The following is a 12,239-nucleotide window of genomic DNA, read 5'->3' on the forward strand; positions in this document are numbered from 1 at the left end:
GATATGTAAGCCTTGAACTTGTCTTTTACAACATGTCAATTAATAGAGTTTTTGCTTGTCAGCATTGGCTTATCAAAGAAAAAACAAGGAATTGTTAATATGTTTATTCTTAATGATGAAAAAAATCCTATATTGGTTTGAGAAAGAATTAATTTTTTGATGTATCCTTAGATTGTAGCAATGGTTTTTGGCCTTTATTAACTTTGTGCCCTCCTCGACCCCTCTCTAAAGGAGTATAACTTGAAGTCTTGACTATTGGGTATAATACTCATAAGTAGTTATTTTTTCATTGTTCCTTGATTTGATCGAATACGTTGTCTTGCTTTCTCTCTCTCACACACACACGTGTTCTCCAAAGTAATTTTTTCTCTGTCTCACACACATGTTCTCCATAGTAATTTTTTAAATGTGGCTATGGATTTTTATTGGTTTAGCGCTTTCTATTTTGAAATGTTTAATCTCTTTCTCTTTTTGGAATAGGAAGCAGCTCTTTGAAAAGTACAAAGCAGCGAAATATTTTGCCATGGACAATATTTTCAATATCCCTATGTGATTTATGTGTTCATGGTGCAAACTGCGAAGTACGAACACTGGTAGAAAAATGATATATTGTGTTAATCATGTAGCATAGGATGGTGGATAGTGTAATGAGCCACCGACACATCCGCTTGGGTTTGATTTTGCAACTGTATTAAAGGGAGTAACATAAATTAGTCATTTCAGTAATAGGTAAGTGCAATATATATGATTGTATGTAGGGGTGTAAAAAGAATATAAAAGATCGATTGAATTGTATTGACCTGATTTATTAAATAAATATTATCGATTTATTAAATAAATATTTAATAAAATTGTGGATTATTGTTTAAGTGTATACCGTGCCAAACAATTGGGATGACTTTTTCATTTTGTAGAAGAAAATCAAATTTCTGAATCAAACAATCTTACATGTATGTCAATATATTTATATATAAATATAAACAATATGTTATATTTTATATATATTTTTTTCTTACATTTTTTAAATATAAATACAACTTAGATCCTAGATCTCTGGTGACAATTCAAACTAAACACAAATAAATGACATTATAATTCACGTTGTTGGGCCCGTGCATGGCACGTGCGATACTCATCTAGTAAATAGTATATAGTGACAATAATAACTTGTCACACTATTACAAATTTATTATAACATGTAACTTGTAAGGAATCACGATTCTTACATTTGTGGAATATTTATTGTGTAAAATTAAATTATCTAACTTTTTAGTAAGTATAAAATTGTATGATATGAATGTTTTTCAAAATTAAGGTTGAGTTTGATCTATACTGTTTACAAATTATAATCCTTAAAACTTGATCATATATATTACTTTCTGTTATGTAGTAAAGGAGCTAAGGCAGTAGCAGCCACAGTACACTGATAGAATAGTTAGTTATAAATCTGTGAGGAAAGTTGTTACAAGTTAGTTATTATTAATCATAGTTGAGTTAACATAACTAGTCTAGTTAGCTAAATATAATGTGCTATATATAGAGTACATACACACTTGTAAATTGACGAATGACTCTATGAGTTCAATACAGTTTTACACAGTTTTCTATGAGATTCTCTATTACTGATTCTTCTCTACTGAAACTAACATGGTATCAGAGCTTAAGGTGAAGCTCTAAGGATCTCTGTTTTCAGTGTAGCATAAGGCTCGAAGAAGAGTAGTTGCATTGTCCTAGAAATAACGAAGACTACAATTCATTCAAATCTCTACAATGGTGGAAGTTGCCATCAGTTCAAGTGCATGTGCTTCCTCAGGGATTAGTGGAGGTCACTCAGTCGTAGATGCTCATCATCCTCTTCATCTGCAAGCCTGCGACACGCCAGATAGCTCTTTAGTTTCAATTCAACTTACAGGATCTGAAAACTACTCTCTATGGAGCAGATCTATGAAAATTGATCTTCTAGGTAAAGGAAAGTTAGGATTCATTACTGGTCAATGTTCTAAGGATAAATTCACTACTTCTATGCATGACTTGTGGGAAAAATGTAATGTTATTGTTCTATCATGGATTATGATCTCCGTTAGTAGGGAATGACTAAGTGGCATAGTCTATGCTAGCAGTGCTCAACAAGTATGGATTGCTTTGAAGGAGAGGTTTGATAAAGTGGATGGATCTAGGATATTCTATCTGCACAAAGAGATTGCTACGCTTAGTCAAGGACTGTTATCTATTTCTAGTTATTTCTCTAGACTTAAGGAGTTATGGATGGAGTTTAATTCCCTTATACCTTGTCCTGGATGTGCCTGTGAGGTTTCTAAGACATATGTAGTACATTTTGAATATCAACGACTGATGCAATTTCTCTTAGGGCTAAATGAGTCTTACAATCAGTGTAGAAGTCAGATCATGATGTTGGATCCTTCCCCAGGGGTTAACAAGGCTTACTCTTTTGTTTTGGCTAAGGAAAGTCAGAGGATCCTTGGAAAATCTAATGTTGTAAGTAGTGATAATTCCAGTTTGGTGAATGAGGCCATGGCATTCTTCAGTAACAATAAAAGTTTTATGTCTAGATCAAGTTTCAATTCCAATTCTGGATCTAATCCTCCTTCAGGAACTGGTTGTAGATCTTCTCAGAAGTCCCACACAAACAATCATCTCTTTTGTGACTATTGCAACTGGAAAGGTCATGTGAGATCTACTTGTTACAAACATCATGGCTACCCTACTGATTGGAAGGGAAGAGAAGAACAACCACTGGACTGATTCCAAAAGTTAATCTTGCAAGAGCTGCTACTGGTAATAATCAGCTTATGCAGTACTTAGTTCAGTCTGCTGAAGGATCTAGCAACAGTCGCATGGAAGCACTCATTTCAAGCCACCTAGTGGTGGTTCCTCATCTAATGCTCATTCTCATGCTTTCATGTCTAATCATTATGCTCCACAGGTTCAGCAACATCCTCATTTCTCTCCACAACAATACCAGCAGCTCCTAAACATGCTGGATCAAGAGAATGAGAAGACAAAGGCAAAGGCCAACTGTGATAACATGCTTGCATCATGTATGAAATATTATTCCTCTACCATTACTGAGGTTGATACATGAACTATTGACTCTGGAGCTTCTCAACATATGGTTCATAACATGAATATGATGAATCAACACTCTTCATTAACTAATGCCTCATGTAATAAGGTTCATTTGACCAATGGTGCACTTGCTCAAGTAATTCATATTGGTTCCTCTAAGGTCTTTGGAGGAACAAAATTTTCTAATGTCCTGCATATTCCTGCTTTTCAACATAACTTGTTGTCAGTTTCAAAATTGACTAAGGAGTACAATTATTGTGTCATCTTCTATCCTAACTATTGTGTCTTTCAGGACCTCTCAAGTGGGACTGTGAGGGGGAATGGCAGACTGGAGAATGATCTGTATGTTGTGAATATTGATTTCTTGTTGAATAAATCCCTTGAAGTGCCCTTGCAGTCTACTCAAGTTGTGGCCCACACTGCCTCTACTCAGTCTTGTAATGTATATATGTCTCTTTGGCATAAGAGATTAGGTCATGTTCCTGTATCAACTATTAGAGAACTTAATTGTTTCAAGTCTATCTCCTCTAGTTCTACTCCTATTTGTATTGTATGTCCTTTGGCTAAACAGTTTCGAATGTCATTCCCTTTGAGTAATTCTACTACTACTGCTTGCTTTGACATTCTACATGCTGATGTATGGGGTCCTTACAGAGTTCCTACTCATGATAATAAGAAATACTTTCTTACTTTGGTTGATGACTTTTTACGATACACTTGGTTAATCTTGCTTAACTCTAAGGCTGAGGTTATAGTAGCTTTAACTAACTTCTTTGCCATGGTTAAGAATATCTTCTCCACTACTATTAAAATACTCAAAACTGACAATGGTTGTGAGTTTTTTAACTCCAAAGTTACCTCCTTACATAACACACTTGGTATTCTTCATCAAAGTTCTTGTACTTATACCGCTCAGCAGAATGGGTTTGTTGAACGAAAACATAGACACATCCTAGATATGGCTAGGTCACTTAGATTTCAGGCATGTCTACCTCTTAGATTCTGGGGTGATGTGTCACTACTAATGTCTACCTGATCAACCGACTTCCCTCTTCTGTCCTTCAGGGCAAGACTCCTTATGACTTGTTGTATCAAGTTCCCCCTGTTTTGGATCATTTATGAGTGTTTGGTTATCTTGTGTTTGCCACCGAGGTGAGATGGGTTGACAAGTTTACCTCTAAAGCACTTCATGCAGTGCTACTTGGTTACTCCACTCTTTAGAAAGGGTACAAGTTGCATGCCTTGTCTAGTAAGAATTTCTTTGTTAGCAGGGATGTTGTGTTTAAGGAAGAGGTTTTTCCCTTCAAGCACATGAGTTCCTCTTTATTCCCTGTACGACAATTTCTGGATGAGCCTATAGGTTTGCTCCCTGCTGAGACATGTAGTGCTATCGCCCCTGCTGATACTGATTCAGTTGAGAGTCTTTCAGTTGATGCTCAGCCTGCTCAAGTTGTTTCTCCTGTAGTTGAGGAAGTCTTGGTTGAGCCTCTTAATTCATCAGGTGTTGTTCCTGCTATTGTCAGTACCGGTAACTCTTTGAGAAGATCTACTAGGACCATCAGACCTCCTATTTGGCTTTATGATTTCCACACTTCTAAGCCTGCTTCCAGCTGCCTGTATCCACTCTCCAATCATGTCTCTTATGCTAATCTCTCTGCTTCCTGTGGTGTTGCTTTAGCTTCTCATGCTGCTATTACTAAGCCTAGTACTTTTCTTGAGGCTTCTTCATAACCACAGTGGGTTGAGGCTATGCAAACAGAAATTACTGCTTTGGAAGAGAATCACACTTGGAGTCTTACCGAGCTTCCACCTGGTAAACAATCTATTGGTTGTAAATGGGTGTTTAAGGTTAAGTATTTAGCCTCAGGTGTTGTTGAGAGATACAAAGTCAGATTGGTTGCCAAGGGTTTCAATCAAAAGGAGGGTCTTGACTACACTGAAACTTTCTCTCATGTGGCTAAGATGGTTACTATCATGTCAGTTCTGGCTGTTGCTGATGCAAAACATTGGCTTGTTTTTTAGATGGATGTGCACAATACCTTCTTGCAGGGAGATCTTCTTGAAGATGTTTATATGGTTGTACCTCCTAGTTTTTGCAGACATGAGAGGTCTAACATTGTCTACAAATTACACAAGTCCCTTTATGGACTCAAACAGGCACCTAGACAATGAAACTTGAAGTTGACTGAAGCACTGGTTCAGATGGGGTTCATTCAAAGTCACTATGACTACTCCTTGTTCACTAAGAATGTTGGTGCTGAACTGGTGATAGTCCTTGTATATGTAGATGATCTACTTGTGACTGGGATTGTACTACTTTGATTGACAAGACTAGAAATGATCTGAAACTTAAGTTTAAGATGAAAGACTTGGGTGAGTTGAAGTTTTTCCTTGACATTGAGTTTGCCAGGTCTAAGGAGGGGTATGTAATGAATCAACTCAAATATGCACTGGAACTCATTTCTGAAATGGGATTAAGTGGTGCAAAGCCAGTATATACACCACTAGATCCTAATGTAAGATTAACATCTATTGAATATGACACACATACACAAGGTTCAAAGGCTGTTATTACAGATAAACCCTTGGAGAACATTGGAAGGTATCAAAGGCTAGTAGGGGGGTTGTTGTAACTGACCATGACCAGGGTAGACATCTCTTTTGCAGTTCAGGTTCTAAGTCAATTCATGCATGCCCCAAATGAGTCTCACATGGAAGCAACACTTAGAGTGGTTAAGTACATTAAGGCATCTCCTGGTTTAGGTCTGTTCATGTATGCACAAAGTTCAGAATTGCTTACTATTTATTGTGACTCTGATTAGGCCACATGTTTACAAACAAGGAGGTCAGTAACAGGTTATCTTGTGAAGTTTGGAGATGCACTCATTTCCTGGAAATAAAAAAAAACAAGAGACAATTGCCAGAAGCTCTCCTGAAGCTGAATTCAGAAGCATGGCATCAGTTGTAGCAGAGATCACTTGGCTTATTGGTTTGTTTAAGGAGTTAGGGATAAAAATCAAGCAACAAGTGGATCTACATTGTGACAGTAAGGCTGCAATTCAGATTGCATCCAATCCTATCTTTCATGAACGAACCAAACACTTTGACATTGATTGTCATTTTGTCAGAAAAAAACTACTACAAAAAATGATTAAGACTCATCATGTTTCAACAAAAGACCAACTGGTAGATCTGCTTACAAAAGGATTGTGGAAAGCTTCACATCTATACTTAATGTCCAAGCTGGGAGTAAGAGATCTATTTCAGCCACCAGCTTAAGGAGAGGTGTTATGCAGTAAAGGAGCTAAGGCAGTAGCAGCCACAGTACACTGATAGAATAGTTAGTTATAAATCTGTTCGGAAAGTTGTTACAAGTTAGTTATTATTAATCATAGTTGAGTTAGCATAACTAGTCTAGTTAGCTGAATATAATGTGCTATATATAAAGTAGATACACACTTGTAAATTGACGAATGACTCTATGAGTTCAATACAGCTTTACACAGTTTTCTCTGAGATTCTCCATTACTGATTCTTCTCTACTGAAACTAACACTTTCAAGTGATTGACAAAATGGTGTAGAGTTTACTTTTACTAGTCAAACTAAACACGATCCATATAATAATAAATCCCATTGAAGTATATGCCAAAATTAACAATATTTTCTCGAAAAGTATAGTACGTACATCTTTTGCTTTCATTTCACTTGTGCCAAAACTAATTTGAATACTCTTGTTGCTTTATATTCTGACTTCTGTACATGTACCCTTAAAAGAAGGATTACATGTAAGCGTTTGAAGTATCAATAGTAGTCAATATATGGGTTTCCTTCCATATTAATTTATGTATTTCAACTCCAAACAAAAGAAGATGATGTTTTCATTAACAAGTGAAAGAGTAGTTTTAATTTACATTAATCACCTAGTTAATTTTTGAGATAATTTTAGAAAGTTTGCGCTCAAATATATATGTCCTTGTAAGTAACACTTGTTGTGTCGTAATTTTCCTATCTATAGAAAAGTCACTTTGAAAATGTTCCAAGTATAAAACAATTTGAGAAAATACTTCGAAAAAGAGTCGCCACTTAATTTTTTAAAGAAATTAAGAAAACTTATAATTTTCAAAGATTTAAACAAAAAAAATCATTTGAAAATACCAAAGGGGCTTCGGGGTTCAATTTACACTTCGAGAAGGGTTTAAGCATTCGAAGTGCCCGCTAACATGCGGTTGACCTGCGACTTGACTAAAGTATATTTGACTATTTTTAGGAAAATAATGATTTAACAAAATAATAACTTACAATATTTGATTAACTTTGAGAAAATAATTAAATAAATGACAGATTTTATTTTGATTTTTAGAGAAAAGGATTCAAAATAGAACAATTGACTCGAAATACGAGTGATTAGAATATTAATAAAACAAGATTAATTAGAATTTATTTGATACATTTTTAAAATAATAACTTAAACCAAATTGGTTAATTTAAGCATGGAGCCATTTGAATTAATTGAAGAATTAAAGTTTCGACTAACCTTTTTGAGAAAATGACTAAGTATATATTTTATATTTTTTTTTTTTATTAATTGGAAAAGTTTTGACTAACATTTTTAAAGTTTATTTAAGAAAAAAAAATATTTTAACAAAAATAATAATAAAATGAGTAAAATGTGATTAAGTGAAGAGGCGTCAAATAATGTATCTAAAAAAAAGGTTTAACTTAATTAGAAAGTATAATTTGATCAACATATTTGATTAATGAAATAAAAAAAAATATTAAAAGTTAACTAACACAAAGAAAATAACTTATCTTTTGGGGAATCTAATTAAGTTAATTAAAAATTATAAAGTTAGAGTTAAACAACAAACAATAAATAATCATAATTAAATAATTAAATAATTAAAGAGTAAGGAGGAAATGAATTTGGGCCTCCTTTGGTCCAATTTCGCTGAAATTTTGGCCTTTAAATCAATCCCGTTTTTGTATACACTGACTGTATATAAGTGTATATGAGCGCATATATCAGCTTTTTTCATGTATCTCCTGCTTCCAAACACCTGTATCTCGCCTCAGACCTATGTTTTCACACTTTTCGACCTGTATATGAGTGTATACCGATGTATATCAATGTATACAAGTTGTATCTCAGCCTGTTTTCAGCTTTTTGAGACTTGTTTTCAATTTCCAGCCCTTGTATTTACCACCTTCCACCTGTTCGTCAACTTCTCTATTCCCAGGGGGCTGACTCGGAGAACAAATGGATTTGGGCCTTTGTGGCTCATTTCGAAATGCAAGGAGGAGAAGAATCCATCATGGATTCAAAGCATATTCATATGCAACAGAAAGAAAGGCACAAAAGTAAGGATCATAATAATTCGATCGAAAAATACAAGGACAGTGGCAACAGACCACTGTTGACATCAACTTCATTACCACATAACTCAATTATTTCAAACAATATCGAGTGAAGTATCTCAATCTTAACATAATAAATAAACTTGAAGCTANAATTATGTGAAAGATATATATTATCTAAAAATTATAAAAAGTGACAAGACTATTTAAAATAACTTGTGAACTATATTATTATTATTATTATTATTTATTTATTTATTTGAAATTTTATAAAACTAATTATTTAAAATCGTTTGAAATTGAAGAAGCTCGATGATTAATATACATTGTGGAGGTCAAAAATTGGGTGTCAACAACACTCAAATCACTTTATGACTTGACTTTAGTATCATGTGTATAATTTTACCCAAATAACATCGGCTTAATTATTATCACAATTTAACATGCATGATTTATTCATATATTACTATAATATTATTGACCATTGCATAATTAAACAATTCACCAATTATAACCCATGTGCAAATGGCTTTGTAAACGACCAACATTAGAAAATTTTGTTGGTTATCCTTCCATGTAAAATTTTTTTTGACGCGGATTGAATTTAGTTAAACTCAATTGAATGAAATTTGCATTTTACTTTACATTTTCGCCGTTGAATAGAAATCACAAATTTAGGAACGTGGATATTGTAGCTTCCACTCGATTTGGGGAAAATCAAAATTCACAAGGGAAGACCGTGCTCGCCACACGTTCGTCACCCTTTTCTCTTCTCCTTTTATTTAGGCATCAACTCATTCCCAAATAATAATAATAGAGAACATCAATGGCGTCGACAAGTAGCATGATTCAATCTGGCTTCTCATGCGGCGGCGCATTATCTTCCTTCACCGCGACGCCAAGGCGTATGGTGGTGGTTCGTGCCGAAGCTATAAACCCAGACATTAAGAAGGATGAAGCGAAAGTGGTCGACTCTGTTCTCGTCACTGAACTCTCTAAGCCTCTTACTGCTTACTGCAGGTTCATTTTCTGTTTTATACATTTTCATAATTCCTCAATTTAATATATTATTTTAGTATTTCTTCTTTTTGTTGTTGTTGAAAATTTTAACAATGATTCCAGGCAGTTGCGAATATGCATTGCTGACAAAAATTGTTAGCAACCTGCAAAATTTTAATTTATTCAATTGTTTCACCCTTTTTGTCTTACCTATGTGAAAATGGGGACAAGCCACATAGTGGTATGGGTCAATCAACAGTGTTTATTTATTCCAAAATCTTATTTTATTTGAAAATTCTTTTTGTAACTATGAACTTGCGACTTTGGTACGTTCATAGGAAAAAAGAAAATTTTGTTCATTTTTAGTAGAGATGGGACATTATTTGGTTGAAGTTGAAAAAAAGTAGTCCTACATATAAAAAATCCAATCAAAAGTCAGTCCTCTTATCCCATCAGTTATCATCTTTGATGGTCAGAGTTACCTGATACATGTTGTTCGTCCGTGGAAAAAAGGAAGTCAACCCTATTATTGGTTGTGATATTGAATCTGATTTTGTTTAAATTAATTTCATATTCCAAAATGTTTGTATTGATGGCCACTTCACTTTAAGTCCTTCAAGAATATTGGTGTTGAAGGATTGTTTTTGGTTATACATTTATTGAAAATACTTCAGTATTATATCCTTAATAGTCAGGTGTTTGATTGCCAACTTTAATTAATATATACCTTAGGTATATATTAAATTATGTTGTAATTATCATATGAGTACTATTTATACGTTTGATGTGAAACAACACTACGTGTGTTAGAAGCTTAGAGCACATAAATATTCCTAATAATAATGAAACATTTTATTGTAATGTTTTGATTGTTTTACATAATTATGTTTATCACATATGATGCTATACCTGATTGTATAGGGTAATATAATCAAAAAAGACTATTGTAAGAAGTTACATCATTTAACCAAAGTAAAATGAATCACATTTTCTACATCTAAGAGACATCTTGAAACAGATATAAAAAAATGGATAATTTGTCAGAGATCCTTGAGTTTCTCGGTTTAATTCAGGATTAGTCAAGTTCTAGCTTTTTTAATGGGGATGGGAGAGATGCATATAACTCGGAGAAGATCAGGATTCGACCTTGATAACCAGTATGTCCAATATGAGTTGCTCTAGTTGAATTTGTCTCTGGTCCGTCTCCGTCATTCATTGAGCACTGTAAGCCTTCTCACGGGAGTGAATTAAGGGGCTTGATGCTGAACGAAGACCCTCCTTCCCCGCTCCCACCCTCTTTTCTCTTTAATTGGTTCGGAAGAGGACCATATGTTATCTACATTTACTGATCGTTGAACTGGAGAACAGAGTCATTGATATCTCCCTACTTATTATTGCCTTGTTGATTCTGGAACTGATCTTGCTAGAATAACATTTCAAACTGAATTTAGTAAGTGGGAGATTTTTGTGTTCAGGTGTTGGAGGTCTGGGACTTTTCCTCTATGTGATGGAAGTCACGTGAAGCACAACAAGGAAACCGGAGATAACGTTGGACCCTTGCTATTGAAGAAGCAGTAAATGGTTGTGGTATTGTGTTAGTCTCTAGATTATGCAAAACTCTTGATGCCTATTTCCTTCTTATCTTTTTGCTCTATCTACCATTTGTTGAACGAGATATTGTTCTTTCCCGGTGAATAAATTAAAACCGATTCAAACTGAAAGTAGTTGCAATATTTATCCTACTTTTCCAGCAGAAGTTCTTCCCATGCTACAACTCGATCACATAATCACAGAAACCTATCTAATCCTGTGAAACATGAGTATAATTTCCATATGGATCAGTTAAATGAGACTGATGAGTTAACAAGTCATATGATTGGTTTAGCTGATGCAAATGAAATTTTACAAACTCTTATGGATGTTAGTAGCTGGTGACCTGCTGTTGTTCAGATCACATTCTAATTGGATGAGTGGTATCGTTCATACCACAATTTACTTTGTGGGCTAGATTATCACATTCGTTGGGATGAATTGGTGGTCTCCTTGTATATTGGCAACGCCATACAATATGTTACACATTTTTTGGCCAATCATTTTTGGAGTTGATGAGTCATGAGAGATTCCAATCCCCTGAAATGAGACTTAGGTCAAGATGCAAATAATGATTAAAGTTGGTTATAATTGCTTAAGGGAGCACTAATTAAGGAACTGCAAATTGCTTTTTCAAAAGGAAAAAAGTAAGATGCTCACTTGGGATTTTAGGTGACTAAAATGCTTTTGTGATTTTTATATTTGACTCGAGGGATATATATATTATATTACTCCCTCCGTTTCATTTTATGTGAGGTAGTTTGATTCGGCACGAAGTTTAAGAAAAAAAAAGACTTTTAAAACTTAAAATGAATTATAGAAATTTGTGTGGTTGTAAATCATATCATTAAGAGTAAAATAGACATTTTATAATTAAATTGTTACTTAATATATAAATGTATCATTCTTTTTGGAACTGACTAAAAAGGAAAGTAAGTCAGGACATCGGGAGTATATTACTATATTTCAGTTCCTTTATTCCAAGGTTCTGAGTGGAGCTTTAGCAGAACTTACGCGTGAGGTTAAGACAAAAGTGGTAACCCCTTCTCAAAATAAATAATAGTATTGGCTTTTCGAAAAATTGAAGTCAGTCTTTATAAATTATACGATAGTGTTTATCTGGTCAGGAATAAACATAATTAAAAAATACAATTCAAATTTAGAGAATCAAACAATTTTAGTCATAATAATTGACAATTGAAAAGAT

General features: G+C 34.1%; 1 protein-coding gene across 1 annotated transcript; it reads left to right on the forward strand.

Annotated features, from left to right (window-relative positions):
- The first annotated feature begins 9,238 nt into the window (after positions 1–9,238).
- LOC125860166 (CDGSH iron-sulfur domain-containing protein NEET) lies at positions 9,239–11,163 on the forward strand. The gene is made up of 2 exons (XM_049540067.1): positions 9,239–9,463; positions 10,918–11,163. The coding sequence occupies exons 1-2, from the start codon at positions 9,270–9,272 to the stop codon at positions 11,018–11,020; spliced, it is 297 nt and encodes a 98-aa protein (XP_049396024.1). The 5' UTR covers positions 9,239–9,269; the 3' UTR covers positions 11,021–11,163.
- Positions 11,164–12,239: the final 1,076 nt, after the last annotated feature.

This window comes from Solanum stenotomum, chromosome 3, assembly GCF_019186545.1.
Source record: "Solanum stenotomum isolate F172 chromosome 3, ASM1918654v1, whole genome shotgun sequence".
In the NCBI taxonomy this organism is placed as follows: Eukaryota; Viridiplantae; Streptophyta; class Magnoliopsida; order Solanales; family Solanaceae; genus Solanum; species Solanum stenotomum.

Excerpts from the sequence above, each read along its gene's own strand:
- LOC125860166 (XM_049540067.1), top strand. The coding sequence starts at position 9,270 with ATGGCGTCGACAAGTAGCATGATTCAATCTGGCTTCTCATGCGGCGGC. Across the intron at positions 9,464-10,917 it reads CCTCTTACTGCTTACTGCAG|GTGTTGGAGGTCTGGGACTT; the intron begins GTTCATTTTCTG and ends TTTTGTGTTCAG.